The 16,833-nt window shown below is 36.9% G+C and overlaps 1 protein-coding gene across 1 annotated transcript in view; it reads right to left on the bottom strand.

The window, feature by feature from the left end:
* Positions 1-726: 726 nt before the first annotated feature.
* LOC128070298 (elongation factor 1-alpha 1-like) overlaps positions 727-16,833 on the bottom strand; it is a 427,922-nt gene continuing 411,815 nt past the window's right edge. Inside the window, exon 2 of the mRNA XM_052663604.1 lies at positions 727-2,163. Within this exon, the coding sequence (XP_052519564.1) occupies positions 744-2,129 (1,386 nt within the window). The 5' untranslated portion in view covers positions 2,130-2,163 and the 3' untranslated portion in view covers positions 727-743. The remainder of the gene's footprint in view (positions 2,164-16,833) is intronic.

The raw sequence follows: 16,833 nt of genomic DNA, 5'->3' as shown, positions 1-16,833 counted from the left end.
CCTTGTGCTTAGCAGTAAACATTTTAAAGGATAACAATAATAAGATACAATTTTTCATGGAATCCTCAGCATTTAAAAAGATTAGTGAAAGTCTCTAGGGTTTGTGAAATTGTAGATTTTGTAATGTGACAGTGGGGTTGCAGTGTTACTTTCTTGCTGCTAAACTGTCACTAAAGGTGGGGTTATGGGGAGAGTTCTGAATTTGACTATCCTCAGAGCAATCATCTGAAGGGGCAGAGTAGTACAGAAGAAAGACCTTGCAAATTAGAAACCAAAGAAAAACATAGATATCAGAAAATGGCAGATTTCACTTCCTTGGATGGGAGAAGATACCTCACAAAAATATAAAGAAACCAAAGGTTGATGTCATGAGTGGCCAATAAGAAGTTACTGAGACTTCTGAATGCATTCTGAAATTTGAATCGCCACTGATTTCTGGAGAATAATTGAATTTTTTTTTTCTCATTAAACTTTTTTAATGGGTCTCAAATTCTGTGACAGATTTTTGGTCAAGTTGTTTTCATTAAAAAGTACTGATTTTAAAAACTAATAACTTAAACTGCCACACACAAAACATATGGTCCACAAAAACATTCTCCTTTCCTTCTGAAGGTTTTACGATGCATTGTTATCATTAACCAGTCTTTTACTATTAAACTTAAATGGTCAATTGAGACAAAAAGTTCTGAGACCATTCTTCCACCACTGATTAAGACTGTGGTGGCAGGTATTGGGGATAATATTCATTTAGCCTTCTGAGCTTTCTGGGCAGACTTGGTGACCTTGCCAGCTCCAGCTGCCTTCTTGTCCACTGCTTTGATGACACCCACAGCGACTGTCTGTCTCATGTCACGCACAGCAAAACAGCCCAGGGGAGGATAATCAGAAAAGCTCTCGACACACATAGGCTTGCCAGGAACCATATCAACGATGGCAGCGTCACCAGATTTCAAGAATTTAGGGCCATCTTCCAGCTTTTTCCCAGAACGACAATCAATCTTCTTCAGCTCAGCAAACTTGCAAGCAATGTGAGCTGTGTGACAGTCCAGCACAGGTGCATATCCAGCACTGACTTGGCCTGGATGGTTCAAAACAATCACCTGAGCTGTGAAGCCAGCAGCTTCCATGGGTGGATCATTTTTGCTGTCACCAGCCACATTGCCACGACGGACATCTTTGACAGACACGTTCTTGACATTGAAGCCCACATTGTCCCCAGGAAGGGCTTCACTCAGTGCTTCATGGTGCATTTCTACAGACTTCACCTCAGTTGTTACATTGACTGGAGCAAAGGTGACCACCATGCCAGGTTTGAGAACACCAGTCTCCACACGACCCACAGGGACAGTACCAATACCACCAATTTTACAGACATCCTGGAGAGGCAAACACAAGGGTTTGTCAGTTGGGCGAGTTGGTGGCAGGATGCAATCCAGAGCTTCAAGCAGGGTGGTTCCACTGGCATTGCCGTCCTTATGGGTGACTTTCCATCCCTTGAACCATGGCATATTAGCACTTGGCTCCAGCATGTTGTCACCATTCCAGCCAGAAATTGGCACAAATGCTACTGTGTCAGGGTTGTAGCCAATTTTCTTAATGTAGGTGCTGACCTCCTTAACAATTTCCTCGTATCTCTTCTGGCTATAGGGTGGCTCAGTAGAATCCATTTTGTTAACGCCAACAATTAGTTGTTTCACACCCAGGGTGTAAGCCAGAAGGGCATGCTCACAGGTCTGCCCGTTCTTGGAGATACCGGCTTCAAATTCACCAACACCAGCAGCAACAATCAGGACAGCACAGTCAGCCTGGGATGTGCCTGTAATCATGTTTTTGATGAAGTCTCTGTGTCCTGGGGCATCAATGATGGTAACATAGTACTTGCTGGTCTCAAATTTCCACAGGGAGATATCAATGGTAATACCACGCTCACGTTCAGTTTTCAGTTTGTCCAAGACCCAGGCATATTTGAAGGAGCCCTTTCCCATCTCGGCAGCCTCCTTCTCGAACTTTTCAATTGTTCTCTTGTCGATCCTGCCACATTTGTAGATCAGATGGCCAGTCGTGGTAGACTTCCCTGAATCTACGTGCCCAATGACAATGATGTTGATGTGGGTCTTCTCCTTTCCCATTTTGGCTTAGGTTTAACGGTGGTTTTCACGACACCTGTGTCCTGGCGGCAAACCCGTTGTGAAAAAGCTGAATATTTTAAACTTGAAGCTCTTTTGAATAACCTGACCATTCATGCAAATCTCCATTTATAATGAGTTCACATTTTTGAAATTTCCTTCAAGAAAATAAAGTTTATTTATGAAATTTTGGTATGTGGGTATGTATGAAATGCTTATCTACAGGAAATACAATATGAAAAAGAAAGTTCAAAGCATAGGAGTGATCATAAAAACAAGCTTTTCATTCTTACCCATTTTTTGTAAGACCTAGAGGCCAAGAGGAATGTGATTTGATCACAAATGAGAAACTGGGGTAGTGGAGGATAGAATGAGAGCAAGAATTACATTTACATTTTGGCATTACCAAAAAAAAATCAAAGATTACCCTAATATATTTATTCCTTGGAGACCAGGAAAACAGTTCTGTCTGACCCCTAAAGGGAAAGTTGGGAGGGGGCAAATCTTAAAAGGAAAATGAAGAACATTATTTTTGCCCATGAAATGGGCATCTCACCATATCCACGGTCCTAACCTGTGTTCTGACTTTCATCTAAAAAGTCAGAAGGTGTTAAATCAGTCTTTCTAGACAAAAACCAGGAATTGGATGATTAGGCCAATGCCATAGAAGCACGTAAGAGTGAACTTTGGAAATTTTATCTCATAAAGTGTTATTGTCTTCCTATTCTATCCTTCTTAAGATCTGAATTTTGTAAGCTGTTGTTCAGTCCCTAAGTTGTGTCTGATTCTTTGCAACCCCATGGACTGCAGCATGCCAGGCTTCCCCGTTATTCACTATTTCATGGAGTTTGCCCAAATCCATGTCCATTGAGTGGATGATGCTATCTAACTATCTCATTCTCTGCTGCCCCTTTCTCTTTCTGCCTCCAATCTTTCCCAGTCGACTCTTTCCCAATGAGTCGACTCTGCATCAGGTGGCCAAAGTATTGGAGATTCAGCTTCAACATCAGTGCTTCCAATGAATATTCAGGGTTGATTTCCTTTAGGATTGACTGGGTTTGATCTCCTTGCAGTCCAAGGGATTCTCGAGAGTTTCCTCCAGCAGCACAATTCAGAGTCATCAATTCTCCAGCACTCAGCCTTCTTTATGGTCCACCTTTCACATGTGTACATGACTACCAGAAAAAACATAGCTTTGAATATAGAGACCTTTGTTAGCAAAGTGATGCATTTGCTTTTTAATATACTGTTTAGGTTTGTTATAGCTTTTCTTCCAAGGAGCAAGTGTCTTTTAATTTAATGGCTGCAGTCACTGTCTGCAGTGATTTTGGAACCCAAGGAAATTAAGTCTGTCACTGTTTTCACTTTTCCCCCTTCTATTTGCCATTAAGTGATGGACTGGATGCCATGATCTTAGTTTTTTGAATATCCAGTTTTAAGCCAGCTTTTTCACTGTCCTCTTTCACCCTCATCAAGAGGCTCTTTAGTTCCTCTTCACCTTCTGTCATTGGAGTAATATCATCTGCATATTTGAGGTTGTTGATATTTATCCCAGCAACCTTGATTCCATCTTGTGATTTATCTAGCCCACCATTTCACATGAAGTACTCTGCATATAAATTAAATAAGTTGAGTGACAATATACAGCCTTGACATCCTCCTTTCCCAATTCTGAACCAGTTCATTGTTCCATGTCCAGTTCTAACTTGCTTCTTGACCTGCATACAGCTTTCTCAGGAGATAGGTAAGGTTGTCTGGTATTCCCAACTGTTTAAGAATTTTCCAGTTTGTTGTGATTCACATAGTCAAAGGCTTTAATGTAGTCAATGAAGCAGAAGTAGATGTTTTTTCTGGAATTCCCTTGCTTTTTTTATGATCCAACTAATACTGGCAATTTGATCTCAGGTTTCTCTGCATTTTCTAAAGCCAGCTTGTACCTCTGGAAGTTCTTGCTTCATGTACTACTGAAGCCTATCTTTAAGGATTTTGAGCATCACTTTGCTAATATGTGAAATGAATGCAATTGTATGGTAGCTTGGATATTCTTTGGCATTGCCTTTCTTTGGGACTGGAATGAAAACTGACCTTTTCCAGTCCTGTGGCCACTGTGGAGTTTTTCAAATGTCCTGACACACTGAATACAGCACTTTAGCAACATCATCTTTTAGGATTTGAAATAGCTCAGCTGAAATTCCATCACCTCCACTAGCTTTTTTCATAGTAATGCTTCATAAGGCCAACTTGACTTCATACTCCAGGATGTCTGGCTCTCGGTGAGATAAACATCATGGTTATCAAGGTCATTAACACTTATTTTGTATAGTTTTTCTGTGTATTCTTGCCACCTCTTCTTAATCTCTTCTGCTTCTGTTAGGTCCATACCATTTTTGTCCTTTATCGTGCCCATCCTTGCATGGAATTTTCCCTTGATTTTTCCAATTTTCTTGCAGAGATTTCTAGCCTTTCCCATTCTATGGTTTTCCTCTATTTCTTTGCATTGTTCATTTAAGAAAGCTTTCTTATCTCCCCTTGCTATTCTCTGGAGCCATGCATTCAGTTGGATGTATCTTTCCCTTACTCCTTTGTTTTTTGCTTCTCTTCTTTTCTCAGCTATTTGTAAGGCCTCCTTAGATAATCATTTTGCTTTCTTGCATTTCTTCTGCTTTGGGGATGATTTTGGTCACTGCCTTCTGTAAAATGTTACGAACCACCAACCATAGTTCTTCAGGCACTCTCTTTATCAGATCTAATCCCTTGAATTTATTAATCATCTCTACTATATAATCATAAGGAATTTTATTTAGGTCATACTTGAATGGCCTAGTGGTTTTCCCTACTTTCTTTGATTTAAGCCTGAATTTTGCAGTAAGGGGCTCATGATCTGAGCCACAGTCAGCTCCAGGTCTTTTTTTTTTTTTTTAAAGCTAACTGTAGAGAGCTTCTCCATCTTCAGCTGCAAAAAATATAACCAATATGATTTCAGTATTGAACATTTGTTGATGTCCATGTGCTGAGTTGTCTCTTTTGTTGTTGGGATAGGCAGCTTGCCATGACCAGTGTGTTTTCCTGACTAAACTCTGTTAGCCTTTGCCCTGCTTCATTTTGTACTCCAAGGTCAAACTTGCCTATTACTCTAGATATTTCTTGAGTTCCTTCTACTTTTGCATTCCAATCCTGTATGATGAAAAGGACATCTTTTTTTCGTGTTAGTTCAAGAAGGTCTTGTAGCTCTTCATAGAACTGTTCAACTTCATCTTATTCAGCATTAGTGGTTGGGACAAAGACTTGGATTACTGTGATGTTGAATGTTTTGGATTACTGTGATGTTGAATGTTTTGCCTTGGAAATGAAGCAAGATCATTTTGTTGTTTTTCAGCTTACACCCAAGTACTGTATTTCAGACTCTTTTATTGACTATGAGGGCTACTCCATTTCTTCGAAAGATTTCTTGCACAGATTAGTAGGTATAATAATCATCTGAATTAAATTCATCTATTCGTGTCCATTTTAGTTCACTGATTACTAGACGGTAATGTTCACTAGCCATCACCTGCTTGACCATGTCCAAGTTACTTTGATTCATAGACCTAACATTCCAGGTTCCTATGCAATATTATTCTTTACAATATCGGAATTTAGTTTCATCACCAGATGCATCCACAACTGAGTGTCATTTCTGTTTTGGCCCAGCCACTTCATTCTTTCTCTGTTAGTAACTGCCTTCCAACTTTCCCCAGTAGCTTATTGGACACCTTCTGACCTGGAGGACTCATCTTCCACTGTCATATATTTTTGTCTTTTTATACTGTTCATGGGGTTCTCATGGCAAGAATACTGCATTAGTTTTCCATTTCCTCCTCCAGTGAACCATGTTTTGAACCACATTTTGTCATACTCTCCACTATGACCCGTCTGTCTTGACTGGCCCTGCATGGCATGCCTCGTAGCCTCAGTGAGTTATGCAGACACCTTCACCATGATAAGACTGTGATCCATTAATGGGGGATTTCATAGGTAAACATACTCGTTTACCTTACTAATTCTCTTTGTGCCTTTTCCCCACCAAGTCTTTTCCAGGTTCATGCAGGTTAGTTCAAGGCACTGACACCAAGAGGCTAAAGAGTACAGTTGAATTTCATCAGAATTGCAGCTCTGCTGCTTAAGTAAAGTAACAAGTCATCAATCACATCACATTAGAGCAAATATAAGTTTGAAAGTAGAAAAAAAATAAGAACTTGGGCATTTTCAAGTAGTAAGTAGAAATCTATAAGAAAAATGATAATGTAAACATTTACCCAAAGGAATAGTAATCAATATTTTTGAGTGCTATGTATTAATATTAGACACTGTTCTAATTAGGCTGTATATATTAACTAATTTAATCTTACAACAGCCCTATAAAGAAGGCTCTATTATTTTATTCATTTTAGAGATAAAAAAGCTGAAGAGAATAAATAATTTGCCCCTCATGTCATAGCTAACAAGTAATAGAGCTGGAATTTGATCCCAGACAGACCAGATCCAGAATCATGCTCTTTAGATTGCTTTCTATGACACAAAATAATTTTGAAAAATAAAAAATAATGTGTTGAACTATATAGATTTTTCTAAAGAGCTGCTGACTTTTCATTACTGAAATTGAAAATTAAAGCAAACTGTAAATGGCTTTCCTTTTATCATCTCATGATAAATTTTGAAGTCCTAAAACATTGAAGAAAGTAGGGAAAACCACTAGACCATTCACGTATGACCTAAACCAAATCCCTTATGATTATACAGTGGAAGTGAGAAATAGATTTAAAGGACTAGATCTGATAGACAGAGTGCCTGATGAACTATGGACGGAGGTTCGTGACATTGTGCAGAAGATAGGGATCAAGATCTAGCCCATTGAAAAGAAATGCAAAAAAGCAAAATGGCTGTCTGAGGAGGCCTTACAAATAGCTGTGAAAAGAAGCAAAAAGCAAAGGAGAAAAGGAAAGACATAAGCATTTGAATGTAGAGTTCCAAAGAACAGCAAAGAAAGATAAGAAAGCCTTCCTCCGCTATCAATGCAAAGAAATAGAGGAAAACAACAAAATGGGAAAGACTAGAGATCTCTTCGTGAAAATTAGAGATACCAAGGGAACATTTCATGCAAAGATGGGCTCAATAAAGGACAGAAATGGTATGGACCTAACAGAAGCAGAAGATATTAAGAAGGGGTGGCAAGAATACACAGAAGAACTGTACAAAAAAATTTTCACGAGTCAGCTAATCACAATGGTGTGATCACTCACCTAGAGCCAGACATCCTGGAATGTGAAATGAAGTGGGCCTTACAAAGCATCACTACAAACAAAGCTAGTGGAAGTGGTGGAATTTCAGTTGAGCTATTTCAAATCCTGAAAGATGATGCTGTGAGAGCACTGCACTCAATATGCCAGCAAATTTGGAAAATTCAGCAGTGGCCACAGGACTGGAAAAGGTCCGTTTTCACTCCAATCCCAAAGAAAGGCAATGCCAAAGAATGCTCAAACTACCGTACAATTGCACTCATCTCACATGCTAGTAAAGTAATACTCAAAATTCTCCAAGCCAGGCTTCAGCAATATGTGAACTGTGAACTTCGTGATGTTCAAGCTGGTTTTAGAAAAGGCAGAGGAACCAGAGATCAAATTGCCAACATCCACTGGATCATCGAAAAAGCAAGAGAGTTCCAGAAAAACATCTATTTCTGCTTTATTGACTATGCCAAAGCCTTTGACTGTGTGGATCACCATAAACTGTGGAAAATTCTGAAAGAGATGGGAATACCAGACCACCTGACCTGCCTCTTGAGAAATCTGTATGCAGGTTAGGAAGCAACAGTTAGAACTGGAAAATGGAACAACAGACTGGTTCCAAATAGGAAAAGGAGTATGCTTATTTAACTTCTATGCAGAGTACATCACGAGAAACGCTGGGCTGGAAGAAGCACAAGTTGGAATCAAGATTGCTGGGAGAAATATTAATAACCTCAGATATGCAGATGACACCACCCTTATGGCAGAAAGTGAAGAGGAACTAAAAAGCATCTTGATGAAAGTGAAAGAGGAGAGTGAAAAAGTTGGCTTAAAGCTCCACATTCAGAAAACTAAGATCATGGCATCTGGTCCCATCACTTCATGGGAAATAGATGGGGAGACAGTGGAAACAGTGTCAGACTTTATTTTTTGGGGCTCCAAAATCACTGCAGATGGTGATGAAATTACAGCCATGAAATTAAAAGACGCTTGCTCCTTGGAAGGAAAGTTATGACCAACCTAGATAGTATATTAAAAAGCAGAGACATTACTTTGTCAACAAAGGTCCGTCTAGTCAAGGCTATGGTTTTTCCAGTAGTCATGTATGGATGTGAGAGTTGGACTATAAAGAAAGCTGAGCGCCGAAGAATTTGTGGTTTTCAACTGTGGTGTTGGAGAAGACTCTTGAGAGTCCCTTGGACTGCAAGGAGATCCAACCAGTCCATTCTTAAGGAAATCAATCCTGGATGTTCATTGGAAGGACTGATACTAAAGCTGAAACTCCAATAATTTGGCCACCTCATTCGAAGTACTGACTCATTGTAAACGACCCTGATGCTGGGAGGGAGTAGGGACAGGAGGGGAAGGGGATGACAGAGGATGAGATTGCTGGATGGCATCACCAACTCGATGGACATGAGTTTGAGTAAACTCTGGGAGTTGGTGATGCACAGGGAGGACTGGCCTGCTGCAATTCATGTGGTCGCAGAGTCGGATACGACTGAGCGACTGAACTGAAAACATAATAATTTAATAAACTTTTTATATGTAAGGAAGGGATAGATACCAACATTTATTTGTGGCCTAACCTAGTTCCATACTCACAAAAACTCAAGAGAGGGTTATTATGTCCAAGGAGACACAACTAGTAAGCCCTATTAGAGTTGAGAACTAAACTCATCTTAAAACAGCATAAGTCCTCAATGTACTCAATAAATAAACACAACATACAGAATATTTTCACCTTTTTCTGTAAGCTGTGACTTTAAGTACATAGATACAACTGGTTTTCCCAGTCGCTAATGATATCGTCCAAATCACTCTCTGCATTTTATGTACAGTATTGCTTCTGTTGAAGTCTATACTTATTACCCTTTCCTCAACTCAGGTTTTATATTTCAGTGTGACTTCTCCCTCTGCTGCTTTGCTTTCTCAAACTGTTTTCGCTTTGAAAAACACTCTGAAATTGCTTTTTCAAATGGTTTTTCTGATCACCACCAGTGGAAACATTTCCTCAGACATCATTCTGCTTGATCCTTCTTGGAGGCATTTGCCATCACTGATGCCCTTCCTTGCAACTTTCTCCTCCATTGTCTTCTGTGATGAGGCTTTCTTCTCCTATTCTGTCCTCTTCTTCTCCATTACGTTCTTGAATCTTCTACCTTCTCCATCCACCAGATATAACTTTTCCCATAATGAAGCTCCTTTATTATCCTAGACTTAGACAGGAAATTTAAATTTCTACAGGGACCAGGCAGGTAATGTAAAGAAGTGAAAGCAGCTGAATGGGGATTTGGAAAACTAGAGTATGTATACCTTATCTAAAAGGAATGGACACTACTCAAACTTCAGTGGGAATGCAAACCTAGTGTTGCCAAATATTTGTGTTTTCTAAGATAAATCTGAAATTTAGAACTCTGTGTAATGTCTGATGATCATTTAAATATTGACAACCAACTCAATATTAAGTGACTCTGAGACACTATGAACCTGTACACCAATCTTTCTCCAACCTGTGCTTTGTATCGATACCTTATCCATTTGAATCTCACATAATCTCATTTAATTAAGTCCCATTTTAGATTTATAGCACTGATCTTGCTCTTGAATTTCAGACTTTGATGTCCAATTATCAGTTAAAAATCTCTATTTGGATGTTATAAATATAAATGTTCCCAATTCTCTTCATTTCTACCATCACCACTCAAGTCCCAGCCTCTGACATCTGTTAACTGGACTTATATAACCATCTCTTCACTGGCTACTACTTCCATTCTCGTTCCCAACAATCCACTTCTCACATAGCAAAAAGTTTCCATTATATTTTGAGTAAAATCCATTTTATATAACTTAAAATTTTCTGCATGGTTTAAACTTATGGTTTCTGTCTTGATTGTATCCCTGTGGTAAATGAATCAATATTTATATTTTACAAGTCTTCCAAATGTTACCAAATCCATAAGTCATTATCATGATTCCCATTTTTCTTCTTGTATATCATAGGAAGTATATAATAGACTTAATGTATTTTCCCTATTAAACAAAAGAAGCTTCTGGAGGATACATTAAGTGTGACAGTATTTTCTTATTTAAGAAATGAAACAAGACAGAACGCCAAGAGATAAACCTATGCACCTATGGACACCTTATCTTTCACAAAGGAGGCAAGAATATACAATGAAGAAAAGACAGCCTCTTCAATAAGTGGTGCTGGGAAAACTGGACAGCTACATACAAAAGAAAGAAATTAGAATACTCCCTAACACCATACACAAAAATAAACTCAAAATAGATTAAAGACTTAAATGTAAGCCCAGAAACTATAAAGCTCTTATAGGAACATAGCACACACAGCAAGATCTTTGTCTCATCTCCTAGAGTAATGGAAATAAAAACAAAAATAAATGGAATCTAATTAAATTTAAAATTTAAATTTAAAAGCTTTTGCACAGCAAAGGAAACAATAAAGAAGACAAAAAGACAACCAAAAAGACAAGAGAAGCAACTAACAAAGGATCAATCTCCAAAATATATAAGCAGCCCATACAGCTCAATATCAGAAAAACAAACAGTCCAATTAAAAAACGGGCAGAAGACCTACACAGACATTTCTCCAAAGACATACAGATGGACAATAAACACATGAAAAGATGATCAACACCACTCATTACTAGAGAACTGCAAATCAAAACTACACTGAGGTACCATCTCACATCATTCAGAATGACCATCATTAAAAAAAAAAAAAAACACTACAAGCAATAAATGCTGGAGAGGATGTGGAGAAAAGGAAACTTTATTGCACTGTTGGCAGGAATGTAAATTGATACAGCCACTATGGAGAACAGTATAGAAGATTCTTTAACAAACTAGGAATTAAACTACCATGTGACCCAGCAATCCCACTACTGGGCATACACTCTGAGAAAACAGTAATTCAGAAAGACACAAGTATCCCAATTTTCACTGCAGCACTATTTACAATAGCTAGGACATGGAAACAACTTAGATGTCCACTGACAGATTAAATTGGTAAAGAAGTTGTGGTACAATACAGTGGAACATTATTCAGTCATAAAAAGGAACAGATTTGAGTCAGTTGTAGTGAGGTGGATGAACCTAGAGCCTGTTATATAGAGTGAGTTAAGTTGAAAAGAGGAAAACAAATATTGTATATTAACACATATATATGGAATCTAGAAAAACAGTACTGATGAACTTATTTGCAGAGAAGAAATGGAGATGCAGATGTGGAGAATGGACTTGTGGAAACAGCAGGGGAAGCAGAGGCTAGGACAATTGCAAAAGTAGTAATATCATGTATAAAATAGAAAACTAGCAGGAAGCTGCATATAACACACAGAGCCCAGTCTCACACTCTGTGACAACATAGAGGGGTGGAACTGGGGGGAGGGAGGCTCAAGAGAGAGGGAATATGTATATGAATATGACTGATTTGCATTGATGTACACAGAGACCACCACAGCATTGTAAAGCAATTATCTTCTAATTAAAAAAAAAAAAAACCAGAAATGGTGTAAACTTACCAACAATGACAAATGTATAGTTGGCTAATGAGTTTGGTAAGTTATTCAAGTGGGAGAAGAACACAGCAATGAAGGCATGGAGTAATAAATGAAATAATTAGAGCCTAATTTTAAGTCATTAATTTTTAAATTTTTATCTATTTTTATACATACATTTCTGTTTATTCTAAATTTATTGTAAGTTCCTTCTAGGCTAAGATTGTGTTATTTATCTTTCTGACTCCCCAGATTGAACCTCCATTCTAAAAATAGAACTTTATTAATTGTAGAAGACATGATGTTAAAGCTTTAAAAGCATTAAACATTTGTTGAATTTAATAAAAATTCTTTATGTTTCCAATACAATTCAACATGCCATTATTTTATTTTGTGGTGAGAACATTGAAGATCTACTTTTTTAGTAACACTATTGTTAACTATAGTTACCATACTACATATTGGATCCTGAGAACTTATTTCTTTAATGTCTGAAAAGTTATACTCTTGGAACACCATTCCCCCATTTCCTTCACCCTCTAGGCCCTGGACACCAATGCTCTATCCTCTGTTTCTATCAGCTCAGCCTTTATAGATTCTACATATAAGTAAGACCATACAGTGCTTGTCTGTCTCTGATTTATTTTGCTTAGCTTAAAATCTTCATGGTCCATCCATGTTGTCATAAACGGCAGGATTTCCTTCATTTTTATGACTGCTGAATTGGAATTGTAATAATTATGTATAAAATTATATATACAAATGTTACATACATGCATATATATATATTGAATTTTCTTTATCCATACATCTGTCCATAGACACTTAAGTTGTTCCCATATCTTGGCTATTGTATGTAATGTTGCTGCAATGAACATGGGTGTGCAGATATTTCTTTGAGACAGTGATTTCATCTTCTTCGTATATATACCCAGAAGTGGAGTTGCTGGATCATATGGTAATTCTATTTTTAATTTCTTGAGGATTCTCTGTATAGTGGTTGTACCAATTTACATCCACACTAATGGTGTACTGGTGTTCTTTTTGTCTGTATTGTCATCAGCATCTGTTATCCCTTATCTTTTTGACAATCATTCTAACAGGTGTAAGGTGGTATCTCAATGTGGTTTTGATTTGTATTTCCTTTTTTTTTTTTTTTTGGCTGCACCAAGCAGCGTGCAAGATCTTATTTCTCTGGCCAAGGATTGAACACTCCCCTCAGCACTGAAAGCAGAATTTTAATACATGGACCACCAGGGAAGTACCTTGATTTGTATTTCCTTGATAATTAATGGTGGTGTGCATCTTTTCAAGTACCTGTTGTCATTTGTATGTCTTCTTTGGGAAGATGTCTATTCATTTCCTGCTCATTTAAAAATCTGTTTATTGTTATTTTGCTATTGTGTTATTTTAATTCCTTGTATATTTTGAATATTAATCTCTCATCAGAGAGGTGGTTTGCAAATACTTTCTCCTGTTCTGTAGGTTGCTTTTTCATTTTGTAGATAATACTTTTCTGTGCAGAAGTTTTTAAGTTTGTTGTAGTTCTATTTGCTTACTTATGCTTTTGTTGCTTAACCTTTCAGTGTCATATCCAATATATCACTGCCAAGACTGATGTCAAGAAATTTTTTACTTATTTTTTTTTTAGGATTTTTATAACTTCAGGTCTTTGTCTCTAATCTATTTCAATTTTCTGTGTGAGTGGTGTAAGATAGGCCCCTGGTTTCATATTTTTTGCATGTAAATATCTATTTTCCCCAACACCATTTATTGAAGCCATTATCCTTTCCTCACTGAGTATTCTTCACTCCCTTGTCAAGTATTTGTTGGCCATTATTTATGGATTTATTTCTGAACTCTCAATTCTGGTCTGTCAGTCTATGTGTCTATTTTTATCCCAATACTGTACTGTTTTGATTACTATAGCTTGAAATCAGGTAATATGATGCCTCACTTCACTGTTCTTTTTCCTCAAGTTTGCCTTAGCTATTCTGGGTCTTTTGTGGTTTCATAAACATATTAGGATTGTTTTTCTATTTGTGTAAAAATGCCATTGGGATATTGTTATAGATTGTACTGACTCTATAGATGGCTTTGGATAATATGGAATTTATGGAAAATTAAATTTAAAATATTGATTCTTCCAATCCACAGATACAGGATATCTATCTATTTATGTGTGTCTACTTAAATTTCTTTCATCAATATCTTATAGTTTTTAATATAGTGCTCTACTTCCATGGGTAAATATATTTCTAAATATTTCATTATTTTTGATGCTATTGTAAATAGTATTGCTTCACTGATTTCTTTTTCAGATAGATACTTCATAGTTAGTGTATAGAAACATAACTGGTACTTGTACATTGATTTTATATCCTGCAATTTATTGAACTGATTTTTTGTTCTAACAGTGCTTCTTTTGTTGTTGTTGTTGTTGAGGCTTTAGTGTTTTTCTATATAAGATCATATATTCTGCAAACAATTTTATTTCTCCCTTTCCAATTTGAATGCTTTTAATTTTTTAGCTTGCCTGATGCTCTGGCTAGGACATTCAGTACTACGTTGAATAGGATTCATGTGTGCAGGTACCCTTTTCTTTTCCCCAATCTTAGAGGAAAAGCTTTCAACGTTTCACCATTGACTATGAGGTGAGCTTTTGGCCTGTTATACATAGTTTTTGTTTTGTTAAAGTAAGTTCGTTCTATGCCTAATTGGTCAAGGGTTTTTTGGTTTTCTTTGTTTACCATAAAAGGGTTTTGAATTTCATGAAATGTTTTTTCTTCATCTAACAGATGATCATGAGATTTGTATCATTCATTCATTCATTGAATTAATGTGGTGTATCACATTTACTGATTTGAGTATGTTGAATCACCCTTGCACTCCATTTATTAGTCTCACTTGATGATGGTGTATGACCCTTTTAATGCTCTGTTGAATTAGGTTTGCTTGTATTTTGTTGATAATTTTGCATGTATATGTCATCAAAGATATTGATCAATAGTTTTACTTTCTTTTAGTATCTTCATTGGAATTTGGTACCTGGGTAGTGCTCACCTCATAAAGTTATTTTAAAAGTGTTGTACTTCTTCAGTTTCTCAGAGTTCAAAAGGATTGGGGTTACTTCTTAAATGTTTGGTAGAATCCACCAGTAAAACCATATGGTCTTGGGCTTTTCTTGTTTCCTAACTTTTTGATTAATAAATTATATATTTACTTACTATTAGTCTGTTCATATTGTATATTACTTCAAGATTCAGTCTTGTTAGGTTATTTATAGGAATTTATCCATTTCTTCTCAGTTATGCAATTTCTGTGTATTGTTCATAGTAGGTTCTTAAAGTTCTTTGTATTTCTGTGGAATTAGCTGTAATAGTCTCTCTTTCATTTTTTATTTATTTGAGATTTATCTCTTTTTTCTTACTAGTCTAGTAAAACATTTCTGCATTTTATTTGTGTTTTCAAAAAAAACAATACAGTTTCGTCAATCTTTTCTATTGTTTTCTGTTGATGATTTCATTTATTTCCCATCTGAACTTTGTTAATTCCTTCATTCTGTTAACTTTGGGTTTTCTTCTTGTTTTTAGTTCATTAATGTGTAAAGTAAAGCTGTTTTTTTGAGATGTTTCTTTTTTCTTCATATAGGCATTTATCATCATGAACTTCTCTCTTAGAAATGCTTTTGCAGCATCCCATAACTTATGGTGTGTTTTGATTCCATTTTCATGTTTCAATATATTTTTCATTTCCCTTAAAAATAATTTAATGGAGGGCAATTATTTATAATATTGTGATGGTTTTTGCCATACATCAGTATGAGTCAGTCACAGGTATACACATGTCATTTCCATCCTGAACCGTCCTCCCACCTCCCACCACACCCTATGCCTCCAGGTTGTCACAGAGTACTAGCTCTGGGTGCCTTGCTTCATACATGAAAATTGCACTGGTTGTCTATTTTACATATGGCAATGTGTATGTTTCAATGCTATTCTCTCAAATCATCCCACCTTCTCTATCTTCCACTGAGTCCAAAACTCTGTTCTTACGTCTGTGTCTCCTTTGCTGCCCTGACTTATTCGTTGATCCACTGGTTGTTCAGTTGTGTGCTGTTTAATTTTCATGTATATGAGAATTCTCTTTTTCTAATCTTTAAGTCAACATTTTATTGAGATATAATTATCATCACATAAAATTCAGCCTTTACAGTGTACAATTCAATGGTTTTTGCACATTCACAGATATGTGCAGCCATACGTACTATTAGCTTATTTTTTAATTAATTTATTTATTTTAATTAGAGGCTAATTACTTTACAATATTGTAGCGGTTTTTGCCATACATCGACATGAATCAATCATGGGTGTACATGTGTTCCCCATCCTGAACCCCCCTCCCACCTCCCTCCCCATCCTATCCCTCAGGGTCATCCCAGTGCACCAGCCTTGAGCACCTTGTCTCATGCATCGAACCTGGATTGGCAATCTGTTTCACATATGATAATATACATGTTTTAATGCTATTCTCTCAAATTATCCCATCCTTGCCTTCTCTCAGAGTCCAAAAGGCTGTTCTATACATCTATGTCTATTTTGCTGTCTTGCATATAGGGTCATCATTACCATCTTTCTAAATTTCATATATATGTGTTTGTATATGTATAGATGTTTTTCTTTCCCACATACTTCACTCTGTAAAATAGGCTCCAGTTTCATCCACCTCATTAGAACTGATTCAAATGCATTCATATTCTATTGTGTATATGTACCACAGTTTTCTTACCCATTCTCCTGCTGATGGACATCTAGTTTGCTTCCATGTCCTGGCTATTGTAAACAGTGCTGCGATGAACATTGGGGTACACGTGTTTCTTTCAATTCTGCATACCTACTATTGAAATTTAGATCATTTGTA

Source organism: Budorcas taxicolor, chromosome X (genome assembly GCF_023091745.1).
Source record: "Budorcas taxicolor isolate Tak-1 chromosome X, Takin1.1, whole genome shotgun sequence".
NCBI classification, from domain to species: domain Eukaryota; kingdom Metazoa; phylum Chordata; class Mammalia; order Artiodactyla; family Bovidae; genus Budorcas; species Budorcas taxicolor.
The sequence above is the reverse complement of the archived record's forward strand: the minus strand, read 5'-3'. Positions and strand labels throughout refer to the sequence as shown.